This window comes from Leucopleurus acutus (genome assembly GCF_964270905.1).
Source record: "Leucopleurus acutus genome assembly, chromosome: 8".
NCBI classification, from domain to species: Eukaryota; Metazoa; Chordata; class Mammalia; order Artiodactyla; family Delphinidae; genus Leucopleurus; species Leucopleurus acutus.
In genome coordinates, this window is record NC_139151.1 from 67,712,997 (window position 1) to 67,731,190 (window position 18,194).

An 18,194-nucleotide genomic window follows, 5' to 3' on the forward strand; every position below is an offset into this window, starting at 1 on the left:
AGAATTACTAACCTGATTAATCACAATCACAGTCAGGATGCTAGGACATTTCTTAGAAATTAAGCATATTTGGGGAGACTGACTGTGGATCTCATCTGATTGGGCCATTGATCCTCCAAAATCCCATAATATAGGAAATGTCCAGCGTCAAGGTTGTCATTGTTATTATAAGCTGAAATTGAGCCCTTCTCTCCCCGTTAAAAACTTGGAGGTGAGTTTTATAGGGGATTAAGGGTTAAATGTTTTGCTTTAAGTGGATTGTGCAGTTTAATATGAAAAAACCTAGGATGCTTCTAGAAAATTAACTGCTTGAGCTATCTCAGCTTCCTATTCAGCTTATAATATGGTAATTACCGTTTTTGACTAATTTTTAAGGTTGAGAATTTAAAACAAAAGTTAACAAATGGAAAACTTTCTATTATAGTTGTTATGGCCTTTCTTTCTTTTCTTTTTATTGAAACCCCACAAACTTAAATGAAGTAATCCTACTGTCTTTACCACAATTATAGTGAAATATACTATAAAATATTTATTTTTTTAACTACATTGTCATTATAGTGGAGCCTTTGATTAGAGAGTTCAGGATTTGAGTATTTATGTATAAAGAAGATGCTGATTCTAGAACTTTCATCAACTGCTCAAAAAAATAAAAGTGAGGTATCTTCCAGTTATAGTGTATCAAGATCTGAGTTACATGTAGGGAATTTTCTGTGGATTCACTTGTCCATTATGTTTCTAACCCTGTATCTTAAATATTGAAATACAAGAGAGGTGTTGAATTGAACAACTTTAGAATAGATAAAGAAATACTCAGTGGAAAGAAGATCCAAAATACATTAAAACTATCTTCAAGTTTTCCTAGAATGATCTGCAAAGTACAGTATTTGTCATTGGCAACATTCTTTCGTGGCTAGAAAGCAGATGTAAATTTATGAGTGATGGCAGTGATGCTGTCTTGATATTAATAAAGTTGTTGCAAATTAGAGCAGAACAATCAAAACTAGGTCAAAAAAGTAAAATAAGTTAAATATATCACAGTGCTTTACACAGAAAATGGGGCTTAGTAAACTTAAAAAATGAAGAGCCAAAGTTTATTAAATAATTTATAGTAGATGTTGCTACATAACAAATCATCTCAAACTTAGTGGCTTAAAACAGCAGTAGTCATTTTATTTCTTTCAGGATCTGGAATTCAGGAAGGAATCCACTGGGCAACTTTGTCTTAGAGGTCTTTCATGTGATTGTGGTCAGATGGAGCTGAAAGGGGGGCGTGCAGTGGAACAGCTGGTATCACTGTCTCTTCATATTGTGTCAGGATCTCTTCATAGAGTCTCTTTGCAAGGACCAGTGGTAGCCTTAGGGGAATTGGACTACTTACATGGCAACTGAAGGCTTCAAGGAAAAGTGCTTCAGCAGGCAAGGTGGAAGTTATGTGCATTTTCTGACCTACCTAAGGAAATCATGCAGCACTACTTCCACCTCATTCTTTTAGTCACAGGCGAGTCACAGATCCTCCAAGATTGAAGAAGAAGGGATATAGAGAATAGTCAAGATCATCTTGTAAATGAACGGGTGAGATGAAAGGTATTGTTGCAGCCATTTTTGGAAAGTGCAGTCTGCTATAGTCAGGCCTCTGGTGCAAACAATTCATATTCCTCCTACATGGAAAATACTCTTGCCTTTTCCCCCCAAAACCTCTCTGACATCAGCTTGAAGCCAGTGTGGTCAGCGAAATCTGGTAAATTGTGGATGAAGCTCTTTAGGAGTGTTTTTTCAGGTATAGTTCCTCAAGTGTTAATCTGAAAACCTGTGAACTAAAGTGACAGGTAACCTGCTGCCCGTCCACCCAACATATAATAGTGAGACAAGCATAGGAAATACTTTAGACAGTCTTGTTCGAAAGAGAGAAAAAGAGAGGCATGCAGCAATCAGTGGTCCATAACAGTTCTGCATTCCAGCAGGGTCCCGTTTGATGGTTTCTTAGTTAGGGCTCATTCCCACTCCCTGGTTGTTTTCTGAGGCTTTTGGCTCTCCCCTCTGAGTCATCCTTCTTTTCCCATAAAAAAAATGGCCTGTGTTTGCAACTGAACAGCCTTCGTACCCTACTTCCTGCCTGTAAAAAGTTGGGAATCTTCAGGGCAGGGATTGGCAAACTTTCTGTAAAGGGCCATATAGTAAATATTTTAGCCTTTGTGAGCCATGGATTCTGTTGTAACACTTAACTCTGCTGTTAAATGTAGCTTCCACCTTGTAACTACTCAATTCTGCAGCCTTAGGCAATATGTAAATGAATAAGCATGACTGTGTTCCAATCAGACTTTATTTACAAAAACAGGTGGATTTGGCCCCTAAGCTCTGGTTTGCTCGCCCTTGATCCAGAGATCTCTTTTCATTTGGTACTGTCTCTGTCCTTTTAAGTGTAAACTCATAGGATTCCTTTTAAAACTGTGTGGGTTTCCCATGTATCTATTTTAAAACAATCCACTCCATTAGACCAAAGCCCACATATCTTTTTGAGACATAACCTTCTCTATCTTGGGTTCCTTATGAGGTTGCTGTGGGATAACACCCTTGAATCTTAGATCCTTAGACTCTTACATCCTGCCTCTTAAACAATAGAGCTTATGTAAGACATGTCTTTAACATCTAGTGAAACTTTTGTTTGTCTGAAAGGTTCTATGAAGTATACTACCTTAAATCTTTCTGCAGTCCCAACAAAGAATCTTATATTTACATTCTGGATTTGATCTATCCCCAGAAGATGTTTCTTAAAGAATTCCTGGCTGGAAATTTACATTCCTTCCAAGTTGCACCCAAACAGATAGTTCATTTTTTAAGATCATCTTTGAGGAAATCTTAGCTAGATCATCGAGTTTATTAGATACATTTTCCATGTGACCACAGGTGACAATTTTGTTCTTTTAACTTCCAACGTTATTTTCCTCACTTACCTTGAAACTCTCACCAACAGTTTCCTTAGAGCCCTTTTATTTTTTCCACTAACACTCTTGGTCCTTCCAGGTTTTAGCAGTGGTTTCCAGGGCCTTCCAGTTTCTGTCTGCCCCCTAATCCTAAAGTCAGTACTGCATGTTTAGATTTTTATTATAGCAGTCCCTCACTCCCAGTACTGATATCTGTTCCCATTATTTGTGCTGCATAACAAATCTTTCAGTTCCCATTATTTGTGCTGCATAGCAAATCTTTCAAATTTATTATCTTTCTTTTTTTAAAAAATTGAGATCTAATTGACATCAAACTTAGTATCTTAAAACAGTAATCATTTCATTTATTGCTCATGATTTCTGTGGGTCAGAAATTCTAGAAGCCTTTGATGGGGTGGTTTTTTCTCAGGATCTTTCAAGTGGTTGCAGTCATAGGGGCTGGAGCAGGTACACTGTAGGAATGGTAAAGGAGAGAAAGGGTACAGAGCAGCTGGGTGGCCAGGCATCTTTCTCTCTTCATATAGTCTCAGAGCCTCTCAATGTGGTCTCTACACGTGGACTAATTTGGGCCTCCTCACAGCCTGGCAGCCTCAGGGGGAGTTGGACAGCATACATGACCTCTGAAGGCTTCAAGGGTGAGTATTCCAGTGAGCAAGGCAGAAAGCTACATCACTTTTTCTTACCTCCCCACGGAAGTCACACAGTGTCACTTCCTCCTCATTCTTTTTGTATAAGTTACCTTCACCTCTTAATAGGGCGATAATTAAGGTGATATTATAGGTGAACATGTAAGATGGGAGATAATATTTGCAGCCACCTTTGGAAATTAAAATTTGCTACAAATAGGAAACATCAAATAAAGAATCTTCTTACATGAGGTTTGTCCTGTACAAGGCTTCCTAAGTATCAAAGCAGGAATGCTTTGGGAGCCTACACTGTAAAAGCAACAAGAGACATAAAGGTTTTTTATTTAGGCAATGTTATAAATGTTAAATATAAATATAGCAAATTTATATTAATTTATATGTAATATAACATATTTACAAATATAAATATGTAGTTTATATTAATTTGTTCAGATATTTACTGAGCAAGGTACTGGCCTCTATACCTTATATTGGGGCCTTAATATAATGCCTAGTTCTGCATTAAATTAATGGCAGTCATGTCATTCGTGATGTCCAGTTTACTCATTTACATTATTCTGAGTACCAGCTAGATAAAAATCTGACTTACTCTATAGCTTGACATAATTTAAAAAGTATACACATCATATGGATTCCTGGTTAATAGTCACTGGGGACTAAGATGCATGATATTATCACATGTAGAAGCAGTATAAATTATTTACTCTAGCTCTTGAAATGTAGTAGATATTTCATCACTCTTAAAATGGTATTTAAAAAAAATGTTTCCATTGTCTTTTTTTTTTGATTATTTAGCTTAACTTTCTCCAGCTTAACTTCTCTGAATATGATTTTTTTTTATCTTTGTGATTCTCAGTGGAGGACAATTTTGCCTCCCTCAAGGGACATTGGACAATTTTTGGAGATGTTTTTAGTTCTCACAACTGGGGGATGGGTGCTACTAGCATCTAGTGAGTAGAGACCAGGGATGCTGCCGAGTATCTTACAGTGCACAGGACAGCCCCCTACCACAAATAATTATCTGCCCTAAAATGTCTATAGTGCTGAGGTTGAGGAACCCTGGACTAGATGACCATTAAGATCTTGCCTGCCTCTGAAAGATTGTGATTATTTTTTACAGGTTGCTGTTATAAAGAATAAATACTCAGAACATACATGGCAGTGTAGTCCCAGGCATCTGCTCTTACAGCATGTTTAACCAAAGATTGATGGTGCAAAGTTTTAAGTTTCTTTTTATCCCCCATAGTATTCAATCCAGAGTTTTATTGCTTGATAAGTATTCTGTGAACTTCACACATATATGACCTTTCAGATTTCCTTCTCCCCCTCCAATTTTTTATTGTCATTATGGCTGAATCAGTGATTGGTTTTAGGGTAATTCTGTCACTTGAATGAATCTGAAAATAAGACTAGGTGAGAATTGTCAGTGAAAAAGGAGTTAGGAAGAAAAACTTTTTAGTAAGATGTATGTTGGAAAATCACATTAACTAAATATGTGTGATTCAAGTGTACTATACTGGCTGTGATAGTGGGTGTTAATTACAAATCTGTTAAATCTTTTTGTTGTTTTTTAGAAAAAAATTGCCTAATCTCTTTTCTAAAAGCAGCATGAATTGTTTTTTCTTCCCTTCAAGTACTTTCTATTTGAACTATTCCTGTCCACATTTAGCCTTTGATGCTCAATAATTCTTTTTGTGTTTAATGGAGGTTTTATTTTGGAATTGCTTCCTTGCATGAAGTACAGTTTTTCTTTACATAGTCCATGTTGCCTCATTTTCTTTCAGTATTCTGGATTTAGGGTTTCTTTCTAAATGTATATGTCATCAGAATTTCTTAGCTAATGTTACTGTTTTGATTTCCCCCCCGCCATTTCTAATGTTCTAATTTTCTCCTATTTCCCCCGTTTCTGAAGCCCATAATTTTGGGACTTCTAAACTGCATATAATGCTATTACTTATTGTGGGACTATAAATAGAATTCTTTTAAAGTATTACTTCACACGTAATTTTTCTGTTTACCAGAGGTTAGGAATTTTTGGTGTGTGTTTTGTTTCAAAAAGTTCTTTCTTCCGTTCCTCTACTTATCATAGGTAATTATTATTGTATAGATGTTGCTTTTCTGGTTAGTGTTACGATATCAGTGACTTATGGTGAGCCATGATATATAAAATGACAAATTTAAAGATTAAAGCCCTTCACACTTCTAAAAAGAAACAAAGTATCGAACTCCCTTGTTTCTGTAAGGATGGATATTGGGGACTTGGGAAGGTGAGTGAATATCTTGAATATCTTGAATATTTTTTTCAGAAAGCTGTCAACATGAGTCATTGATTTCATGGCACGCCCAGACAATCACGGAACCTGTTAGTGTTCAAGAGAAAGTTATTTAAAATATATAGAGAGAGTTGACTAAATGGCAAATGAATATTTCTGTATACTTTGCTTCCATGATGCTGAAGAGTTGAGATTATAATGGAACAGTATGTTATGAATTCACGGATAATCTTAGTAAAATGCAGCTGAACTAAAATGTGGCTTAAGGAACAAAAAGGAAAGGAATACTAATTGAATCCATTTATTTGCTTAGTATTGTATGTAGAAAATTTGAGCTTGAAGTCTTGCATTTCCTTTGAAAATTAATTTCATATATCAGCAGAACTCTCGTTAGGCATTTACTGCTGCTTAAATTCAATTACTGCTGCTTAAACTTACTGCTGCTGTATTAAATTCATTTTGGATTTATAGAATGTTCTTCTAAGATGCAGAAATATTCTTATTTCCTGGTGGTTTGGTACACTTATTGAATTACGTGTTACAATTTTGTTGTTAATGTCTCAAAATAGAAACTGGTTCCCTGGGTGGTGATGAGATTTTTCCCTATCTATGCAAATTATGAATCTCAATTTTTCTTATAATACAGGATGATGAAGACAATAACTCGTCTTCATAAAGCTATGGTGTTTCTTGAATATTTCACAAGTAATTCTTGGGTTTGGAATACTGACAATGTCAATATGTTAATGAATCAACTAAACCCGGAAGATAAAAAGGCAAGTATTTTCTGTTTTATATTAGAAAACAAGTAGCATACTAATTAGAGTATGCTAATTAGCAACCCGAGAAATAATTGAGTATTTCCCCCAACCATTATACAATAAATTTGATCTATTTATATTCTCCCATTAAAGCTTCAGTCATAATTGGTGGTGATAAAGTTGCTTTATCCTAGAATTTATAATGTAAGTATGAGAGTAGCAGAGGTATTTTCAAAGCATGATTGACATGTTGATTCTCTTTTTCTCTTTAATGCCAGATTCAAAGAGAATTTTGACTTCTTTATGCATTTTCCCCCCAAACACTCTGTTTTCTTTAAGTTTTAAGGAAAACCTTCTCTCAGAAATTGCTTTTGTATACTCTTTTACTTTTTGCCATTCCACATTTTGCTCTCTGTTAGTTTGAGACTAAACTCTGTATTTTCTTTTTAAGGTTACCTTAGATATTTGAACATGCATACTTAACAAAGTCTAAATTGAGCAATTTCTATAGCTTCTTCCTTAATAATATTTAGGACCATAAAATGTTTTAGCTCTGATTACCATCCTCATTAACTTATATGGTTATATGTTACTTTAGTTCTCTACTTAAACCTCATAATTAGAAATGATTATTTTGTTCAGTTTTACTGAGATTTAACTATATATTTACTAGAGTCTTTGCTATAAGATCTTCTCTTTAGGGTTATTTTTTTTCTGCTTGAAATATATCCAGAATATGAGAATATGTTTGAGTAGCAGGTATGTTGGTAGTGAATTCTCTGTGATTATGTTACATGATTTCAGCACATTAAAGACAACTTTCTTTTTATATTTGTCTTATTTTCTTAGTGTTGAAAAGCCAGTCTAATTTGCGGCTGCTTTACAGTATCCTTTCTTAATTTAGCAAGGTCTAATATAATATTGATACTTCTACCTTTTCTTGGGTAATGCAAAGGGTAACACCTATCTGCTATGTTGTTATGTTTTTTAATTCTGTATTTATGTTATGTACCTCACAATCATTCCTATTGTAGTCTAGTCAATTAGTATTCATATAGATTTACTGGCATAATTGTCCTTTTACTGCTCTTATTTCTTCCTCCATCGTCCATCCTCCTCTAATGATTCCAGACTTCAATCTGGAATCATTTTCATTCTGCCTGAAGAGTACCCATTAGTATACTTCTTCTAGTGTGTGTCTTCTATTGATGTCAGTTTGTATCCGTTTTTATTCTTCTGGGACTATTTTTATTTTTCAAAGATATTTATACTGGTATAGAATTCTATGTTAGCAGCTTTCTTTGAGCACTTGGAAGACATCTTCTCATAGTCTTTCGGCTTCTACTGCTTCTTTTCAGAAGTCAGTTGGTCAGACTAATGTTTCTTTGGAGGTAATCCGCAGTGCCTTCTCTGGTTTTTAAAAAAATTTTTTCTTTGACTTTCAGCAGTTTTACTCTAATATGTGTAGATATATGTGTGTATATGTGGTATATGTGTGTTTTGAATCTTTGGCTTGGTCTCTCACCATTTTTGGAAAATTTCCAGCCATTGTCTTTTCAGATATTGCTTCTGTTCTATTATTTTTCACTCTTCCTATGGGAATACAGTTGCACATATGTGTGACCTTCTCATAATATCTCATATCTTAAGTCAAGTCTCCATTTCAGTGCACTGGTACTTTAGTGATTTATTTATGGTAGCTTTTTTATTTTTGGTCTAGAACTTGCTATTTTCAGAAATAATGGTAAATTAAATTGTGAATAATTTATTACACCAAAAAAATTACCTGATTGTGTGTGGAGGAGCACTGAGCAGTGTATAGCCCTCTTATTTTGTCATGAAATAGCATTTTTGTAAGGCTTTCTTTTTCAGATTTATCTACCCTTTTCATCAAATGGCCTACTTAAAGTTATCTAAATTCCTAAGCCAGCTTTCATAACATATTCTATCTCTTGATGTCAATACTGTTTCTCTAGGAAAATTAATCTGTGTGGTATGCAGGATGTTCAAAAAGAAGAGATAGTGTAGACAGAAGGAAACTGGAAACAGGTGTATTGTTACATGTATAAAAGGAATACTTAGGTCTATTTGGACAATGGGATTTTGTCGGTTTATTTATTTATTTTTAATGGTGCAGGCTTCTTTCTTCTTCATGTACTCCTCTTTAAACGCTGACATGAGTTTTTAGATTATCTTCTCAAATGTTTCTTTGTTTAATGGACGATACGAAATAAGAACTTTCTTGTGAATAGCAGTAACATTTAAACAATTAATACAGTAAATGTTTTGTAATCATGTCATGTGGAATTAGCCTTTAGAAAAAGTGTGAATTTTTGACTGGTTGTGAAAAAAATTATCCAAGAAAGTAACCAATAATTTTTTTGTTTATGTAGACTTTTAATATTGATGTACGACAGTTACATTGGGCAGAATATATAGAGAACTACTGTATGGGAACTAAGAAATATGTATTGAATGAAGAAATGTCTGGCCTCCCTGCAGCTAGAAAACATCTGAACAAGTACGTTTTTATATGGGTTTGATTTCATCTTGTCTTCCTTATGAAATATTACAATTTTTTCTAAGCTGATAAATTGAGATACTGCTAATAACATATTGTATCAATATTTAAGAAAAGTGGTTGCCTTTGAGCTGTAACTATGGTAGTATTAATTTAGCCTATGATTGTTGAACCTTACTATTTTCATCAGCTTATACTGTCCATTAGTAATGAAGTCAGGTGGAATTTAGTTTTAAATATCACTTTAATCTTCCCTTATTGCTAGTGAAGGAAGAAGTAAAGATATTAGGAGAAAATAAAAATATATTTTAAACTGGAGGTAATGTAAAGTTTCTTTTACCCTATTTAAATACATCTTTAGAAGAGGAAAAGAGATATAATAATACATTATTCACTATAGAATTTTTTTCCTTGTTTATAAAATAGTTGTAATTATTCTCTTAGTCTCTTACAAAAGTAATACATACTAATTGTTAAAAAAAAAACCTCAGAAAATAGAAAAGGAAAAATTACTATTAATCCATTATTCAGAGATGCAGTTAGTTTTAATAGTAATCTCTTTTATTCATAGTAATTTTTGTGTGTGTGTGTGGTACGCGGGCCTCTCACTGTCGTGGCCTCTCCCATTGCGGAGCACAGGCTCCGGATGCGCAGGCTCAGCGGCCATGGCTCACGGGCCCAGCTGCTCCGCGGCATGTGGGATCTTCCCGGACCGGGGCACGAACCCGTGTCCCCTGCATCGGCAGGCGGACTCTCAACCACTGCACCACCAGGGAAGCCCCCATAGTAATTTTTTAATACAAGTTTTATAACAGTTTTCAAAAGTTTCACATTATTATTCTTGTGTTTTCAACTCTTTGAGAATTTATAGGGCAGCTAGTTGTATAGATGAGGAAATGGAGACTTAAGAAAATTGTGTTTGACAAGGTCGTATTGTATTAAGTGGCAGGGCAAACCAGAATACTGATCTTTGACTCCTAATTCAAAGCTCTTTTGTCTACACCCATTGTTTGTGTGTTGTTTGGTAAACCCTTGAACAACATAGGTTTGAACTGCATGGGTCCATTTATTGATACATGTAGATTTTTTTCTACAAATACATACTATATTACTACACAATGTGAAGTTGGTTGAATTCACTGATGCAGAAACACGGGTAAGAAGGGCTGACTGTGAAGTTATACTTGGATTGTTGGAGGGTCGATGCCCTAACCCCCACGTTGTTCAAGGATCAACTGTAGTCCTATATCTTTCACTGCCTGTTGAAGTTAATGGAATTTATGTAACAGTATTGCATATCTAAAGGATTTATATTCCTTTCTAACACCATTAAAAAACATCAAAAATGTTTTGAAACATGAGCAAGATAATGTGCATGTTGCTCTTTGAGAATAGGAGGGTCTTCCTATTTAGAGCAAGTGCCATGTTTCTTTCATGAATGAGGACTTGTCCAGTTGGCTTTTGATCCTGTGACTGAAGGAGTAAATTCACTTGTCTGACATCTTGTAAGCAGCTAAAGATGTCCAAAAAATGTTTATTTTGTCTGTAGGATGATGTATATGATGAATCTACCTTTTTAGATTAGATAGGAAGCTCCGAAGTGCAAGAGATATGTCTATTGTACCTACTAATGTACTTGCTGACTAGCACAGTATAGGGCATACAGAAGGATATAAGATACAGAAGGATACATACAGAAGGACTAGCACAGTATAGGGCATACTTGTTAAATAAATAAATTTGCATCCCAAATGTAGTTATAAAAAAACTTTGCATTATTCATTATTAATAGAGGTAATGCATTGTTTGATGGACTCTTGTCCAGAATGTGCACAGTCAGGTTTGTTTGATGTTTGCTAACTTTCTAATTTAAGGACTTCTAGTTAGTTTTTTTTTTTTAAATAGATTTGTTTGTTTACTTTTGGCTGCGTTGGTTCTTAGTTGCTGCGAGCGGGCTTTCTCTAGTTGTGGAGAGCGGGGGCTACTCTTAATTGTGGTGCACAGGCTTCTCATTGCGGTGGCTTCTCTTGCTGCGGAGCACTGGCTCTAGGCACACGGGCTTCAGTAGTTGTGGCACACAGGCTCAGTAGTTGTGGCACATGGGCTTAGTTGCTCTGTGGCATGTGGGATCTTCCCAGACCAGGGCTCGAACCCATGTCCCCTGCATCGGCAGGTGGATTCTTAACCACTGTACCACCAGGGAAGTTGCTTCTAGTTAGTTTTTAAATAAGTTGCAGCTTAATATGGATTTGAACTTTGATTAGATTAAAACTGAGCATGAATTATCTGCTGTCCAACAATATTCTATTCTAGAAAATAGTATCCAGTACATTTCTTGATTTGCTTTTCAGGTTGAGGAACATACGTTACGGTTTCAATACTATCCTCGTGATCCTGATTTGGCGCATTTTTATCGCAAGATCACAAATGGCAAGAAACATCTGGTACTTTGTGGTTAGTCTGTGCTACAAGTTTCTGTCTTACTTCCGAGCATCCAGCACTATGAGATACTGAAGACAAGAATTTAGCATTAGAACATCTATGCATATGGTGGTCTAAATGCACAAAATGTAAAATGTACTTAAGTCATTTCACCTTTTGTCAAGACATTAAACCATCTTAACTCAGAGTGTGGAGTAAATTATGGAACGTTTTATGTAACATATGCTCATAAAAACCTAGTGAATACACTGTGGTATGCCAACTCAAATCTATAATAGCCACCAAAACCATGACTTAACATTTTGATCCCTGGGGAAAAGGGGTTGGGTGAGGATAGGAGTGGGGAAATAGGAACACTGACCAGTATAACTGTGCAATTCTGGAACATATTAATTAAAATATGCCTTAACATACAGTGATTTTCTAATTATATTTAGTGCAGTGGAAAGCATTTATTTGGACAGGAATACTAGCTAAGTGGTAGATATTTGATTCTTCAGTGTTTGATTTTTTTCATCAGTTCAAGTGGGTTTTAGTTTTGTTAAAATTACAACCAAACTATTTTCACCTCATCCTGTAAGTTATTGAGTAGTCTCAGACATGAGAGACACGTTCTCATTTTTCTTTCTCTGATTAGAGGTCTGATGCATATCATTTTCCTATAAGCAGTCAGTTGCTTTCATAATCAGAAGGCTATATATTATTATAGAGGCCCTACTGGATCTAAATGAGTTTGAGAATCATGTCAACATATGCTATGTGTTTTTAGAAGGAAAATGAAAATTCAGTAAGACAGTTAGTATCAAAAAGAATAGGAATACATTTTTCTTGACCACATTATGACCAAATGAAAATCCGTTCTGTGACATTTTGTTCATATTTTGAAGCTGGATGATTACTTGAGACTTTGACAAGCAGGTGTGGGTGCAGGGAGGAATTAACCATACTTATGCTCTCTGCCCTTTATAAATTTTATTAATAGGACTTTAAAAGGCTTATACTGTCTTTCCAATGAAAACTAAAAGTACATTACTATGGAAGAATGTATTTGCAGGTAGTCATAGCATTAAGAAAATGTTCTCGTGTGTAAACACATACTAATTTTTGACCTTGAGAGCTGAATTTCTTCCACAAAAACAAAATAATACATAAAATAATGTGTATAAAATTAAAGAACTTTATTTACATACCACATAAAGTAGCAAACTGTTGAATGAGTTTAAAGATATCATTTATTTTTTTCTGCATGTGGTTTTAGCTTTTAGAAAGGAATTCATTATAGAAACAAGTAATAGCAAGAAAATCGATGTATATTTTAATGATACATTATAATTCCCTTTAAATCTTAATAGTAGGTAACTCTCCTTACTGTTATAACACATTTGCTTTAACATATCAGCATAACATGTTCTAATTTAGCTGATCAAGTTGTACTATATTTAAATCATTAACAATGTATCTTGAATATGTTTAATGAAGTCAGTTCACAATACAAAAAGTTACATAGAACTTTACATCTTAATTTTCTTCATCAATTTAAATGCAATGTATAAGAAATTTATTTTGTTATTGTGAAAAAACTAAATGTAAAGGAAACCACCTTCTTCCATGCAGGTGTATAATCTTGAAAAGGAAAATGCTTCCATGTTGAAGCCAGATTTTCTGTAGTAAACCTTTTAAAACATTATTTTAAAAGAAATATGTATATAAATATAAATACATATGTATTCTTTGCAATGATACTAAAGTCTCTGGTTTAGGACCATACCTTGTGTAAGGTGTGAGAGACCATGGCAGTGTCTAAAAATGGAATAAATGATGATGCCTTTGATTTGAAGTGGCCCACAAAGTTAACTATAGATGCTCTACACATTGAGTACTCCATCTCTCCAAATACATTTCCATAATGTGTTGAAAACATGCTAACATTTGTATGATTTTTACACATCTGCTGAATATACTTAGAATCAGATGAATTGTCTTTGTGTCTTGCAAAAGAATCAGGTACAACTTTGGCAGGTGTGTGAAGCACATGGAAGGTGTATGTCTCTGAACTCTGTCAGTTCTAGTAATTGTTCTTGTAATCTAACTTAAAGAAATGATAACTGGGAGGGTGCTGAGGCCACTGCATTAATTTTGTGTGTTTAGAATTCTTCTGTCAAAAGAAAGCTAATGAATAAATTAATATGTCATTCTGGAACTTAAAGTTCTAAAATTAGTATAAAAAGTATATAGGTTGTTAATCCTCACCAACTTGACTTTAAGCTTAACTCAAACAAAGATTTTGGAAATCATTTGTATTTATGTCATTTGCTAGATATGGTTTTTAGTTCTTTCTGATTGTGTTTTACACACAAACTCAAATTTTAACAGGATAGCCTGTTAAATAAATCTAATATTTCATTTAACTCATTTGATAAAGCTGATTTTTAAACATTGGGTTTTTTCCCCCTATTCACCCTTGATTCTTATAATTCTAACATATGCATTTGTCAGTCGTGAAGTCATTATAACTGTATTTAAACTTGACTTGGCAACATTAATATGTTCAAAAACTCAACACAGAGAAGCATGGCAATACATTCTTTGACTTAAGGATGGTATAAAATAAATATTTTCTGAATCTGTGTAATAAAGCTTGGAAGCAGGGAGGAAAAATCTTCTCTCCCTTTTTTGTGCTTGTCTGTAGGAACTGTTTCAGGGTTTTTTGCTTTTTGTTTTAAATGTAAATCGATAGTCTTTTATAAGAAATAAATAGAAGCATTATTGGGTGCCTTTGTTTGTAAACCAAAAAGTAATAAATGAATCCCTATATTTCCATTATAGTATTTATTGTATTTTTACAATAATTGTCCTGAAAATTACTCATGGGGTAATGTGGTTAGGATTACGGGAAACAGTTCTCATTTATACTTCTTACCTTTTTAAAGGTGTACTCATTACTTTTTATATCCTAATTTTATTGAATTCTAAATCTCTTACACAGCATTTTAGGGGAAGCATATAGGCAGGATGAATACTTTTTGTTAAAGTATCATTTTTATTTATTAGCTGGAATGAGGTGGTTTTTCTAAAAACAGTGCCAGGGTGTCATTAGGCTCCAGCTCCTCTCCTCCACATTGAATGATATTATATTAATTTATAAATACATTTGTTGTAATTTGTCTATTGAGTAAGTATAAGGAATCATTCATTAGTAATAGAGGGTAACTAAAAAAGGAGAGAGCTGATATCAGGCTGGGGTACGGGTGAATATAAATGTCCTTCCTAGCCAAGCTCTTCTAGGCTGACTCCAAGCTGTGACTTGAAAATATTAGCACTGACTTGCTCTATTTTGAGAAAAACTCCCTAATCTTTTGCATGAGAAGCTAGAGAAAGGAAGGTATACTGCATAACTTGATATAGAAATGTGTTAATTAAATTTACAGTCTCTGTGATAAAAGAAATATGAAATATTTTCTTATTGAATTAGTATTTTTATCTTGAGACATTTTCAAGTCATAGAATGAATGAATGCCTTTTTTTTTTATGATGGTACTCTCTTAGCATACATCTCTGCTACCCTTAAGATTCCTAAACAAATCATCTTTGTCATTTGAGCATATTTGTTAAATTATTCCTTTGATTTTTCTTTATTAAAGAAAATTTGAGTAACATTAAGTTTGACGTGCTCCTTTGCAAGTTGATGGTTGTAAGAATACATTTATATAGAAAAATGTAAAGTGATAAATATGAGTTAAATATCTTTATGGTGGGCAAATAAGGCTATAATTGTCGTTTTCTTTCTTTTCTTTCTCCCTCTCTTTCCCTCCCTCCCTCCCTCCCTTCCTTTGTCACAGATCACATACAATACCTATACTTATATACAAGATGAAAAGAGGCAGGGACTTCCCTGGCAGTCCAGTGGTTAAGACTCCGCACTTCCAATGCAGGGATGCAGGGGGTGTGGGTTCAATCCCTGGTCAGGGAACTAAGATCCCACATGCTGTGTGGTGCAGCCAAGAAATTAAAAAAAATAGATGAAGAGAGGCCGTGGAGATTTTTCCGAATTCATTAAAATATATAAGCGTACCTCATTATTCTCTTCAAAATATTTACTTTGAGATTCTCTCCTAGACATTTGACTTTATTTTTTTATGGGGTTGAATTAGGTGTCCTCCAAAGATGCTTTGGAGGCAGAATTCCTTTATTTTCTGCTGTTATACAGAAAACCTAATTCTCTTTCTCTCTTTCTCTCTCTCTCACATATATCTGTGGAAAGCTTATCTTCAGTTTTTGAGAGCAAAGTATAACTAGAAAGTGTTAGGTTGAAACACGTAAAAATGCTAATACTTGATGGTCTTTGAACTACAAAGATAATCTCATATGACTCTACCCTAGTATTAGAGCTGCTTTTTTTGTTTTATTTTTTAACAAACACACCTGAACCTAAACATACAGATGAATGGATTTTATTTAAAATAGTCATCCCAGGAGAATATATATTTATTTCATCAGTACTTAATTTTTTGACATATAATACCTACTTCTCTGCTTTATGTTACATCTTTCACAGGTTTGTCATTTTCCCGAACTGGGTTGTTGATTTCTGGTTGTTGAGAGGAAAACCAGCTCGCACCTTTTACACTGTAAAAATAACATTAGTGAACACTTGTTGAGCACTCACTATGTGCCAGACACTACTCTAAGCATTTTACATGTATTAACCCATTTGTGACTTACAGCAACCCTTTGAGAAGGGCACCTCTGTTACCCATGTTTTATAGGTGTGGTAACTAAGGTGTGTAACATTAGTAATTTATCCATGTTACACTGCTAGTGGCAGAGCCAAGGTTTGAACTCAAGTAAGTCTAGCTCAAAAGCCTGCTACACTTGTCCATGACACTATACTGTCTTTCACTATAGGAGCACGTGCTTCTGGACCATTTAGAGAGGTTCTCTTATATGCTGTTGGGTTAGGCACTGTGTTTTATATATAGCAATTATCTGTTTATCTGTCTGTATCACTCAACACACTCTAAACTTGTCAGTGGTTCAGATCGGAGTATGACCCTTTAGGGTTGTATGACTTAACATAGGTAAGTAAACATAGTTTTAATATAACATATAAAGAACATAAAAGAACATACAAAGAACAAAATACTAAAAGCACAAAGGAGTGATTTACTGCTTAGTGTTTCAGGGAGGAGCTCATACAGACATACAACAGTTGAATTGTGGTTTTAAGTCTCATTGGAAGAATGGTGGGAAAGGGAAGCATTCCAGGTATAGAGAAGGGCATGTGTAAAGGGAAGTGTGGGGAGCCATGAGGAAATATCTTGGTGCCAAAGGGGAGGATGACTAAGGGAAGATGAGGCTGGGGAGGCAACTGGGGGCCAACCAAGGGCCTTTATATGCTCAGAATTCACTATGGAATGTGGAATGGCTGCAGTCAAAAACACTCAGAAGGTCCTCCTAGCCAAAGCACACCAATTCCTATTAAATATGAATAGATTTTGGACTTCAGTGAACTGACCTATAACACTTATTTCCTGAATGAAATCAACTTAGGAGAAAAAATTCTACTTAAATAGTGACACTAAGTATTTTTGAGAATACAAGCCACACCAGTGTTTAAACAGCTGGTGTCTCTGTTTTTCAGTTTTCTGTGATTCTCAAAGTATGATCCCAGACCAGCAGCATCAGCATCTGCATCACCTGGGAGCTCAATAGAAATGCAGCTTTCAGATCCCATCCAGACTTACTGAATCAGAAACTGGGTGGGGCCCAGCAGCCTGTTCTGAGGTGGCCTCCAAGTGATCGCTACTCACACCAAAGTTGGAGAACTGCTGGTCTGAGTAGTCAGTCTTCGTGAGATACCAGCAAGGTCCAAGTAGAGTACATTCCTAGGACCTGGGACAAGGTCTGGAAAGTCCCACTTGAAACTAAAAATCAATATATAAAACATGACACAAAACACATAGTAATACATAGGAAATGGTCTGGCCTCACAGGAATAATGCCAAAATGTTCAAGAAGTTAGCCTTATGTGATAATTATGGGTGGTCTAGCTTTTTGACCCTTATACTTTCATATTTTCTACGTTTTCTGCAATGAGCCTGAGTTTTTTGTAAACTAAAGCAAAAGTTTTTATTTTACAGTAACAAATGAGGGTGTGTTTCCGGAATCTGGAAAAATAAGAAAAGCCTTAAAAAAAAAAAAAAAAAAAGTCCATTCATTCTGGGTTTTTAACTCCAGATCTTGAGATGGCATTTTTGTCTCATGGTTAGAGAACAACAACTTACTATGCTATGATAGCCTTTGAAATTGTCCAGGTCTTTGTTAGGTTTTTGGTAAACTTGGTAAGTATATTCATTTCTGTGCTTACTAGTTTCTTACTCGGTCTTTATCTGGTACTAAGCATGAGTGTATGTCCTTTCTGTGCAGCCAAGTTACCACAGTCCTCCAACTAGCTTACTTTCCCATTGTAATTCCCATTATAATGCTCATTTTATATATCAATTAATTGTGAGTTTATGGAGAGTCAGCTGTCACAGAGAGTGCTCAGCTCTTCATAGGTTGAGAAGGTGTTTCTGTCCTTAAAACTGGGTTCTAGAGACTGTGGCATG

General features: G+C 34.9%; 1 protein-coding gene across 1 annotated transcript in view; it reads left to right on the forward strand.

Annotated features, from left to right (window-relative positions):
• The window catches only part of FAR1 (fatty acyl-CoA reductase 1), a 71,764-nt gene extending 58,552 nt beyond the window's left edge, over positions 1-13,212 (forward strand). The window contains exons 10-12 of the mRNA XM_082844356.1: positions 6,509-6,638; positions 9,017-9,144; positions 11,496-13,212. Coding sequence (XP_082700482.1) covers positions 6,509-6,638; positions 9,017-9,144; positions 11,496-11,658 — 421 coding nt within the window. The 3' untranslated portion in view covers positions 11,659-13,212. The remainder of the gene's footprint in view (positions 1-6,508; positions 6,639-9,016; positions 9,145-11,495) is intronic.
• Positions 13,213-18,194: the final 4,982 nt, after the last annotated feature.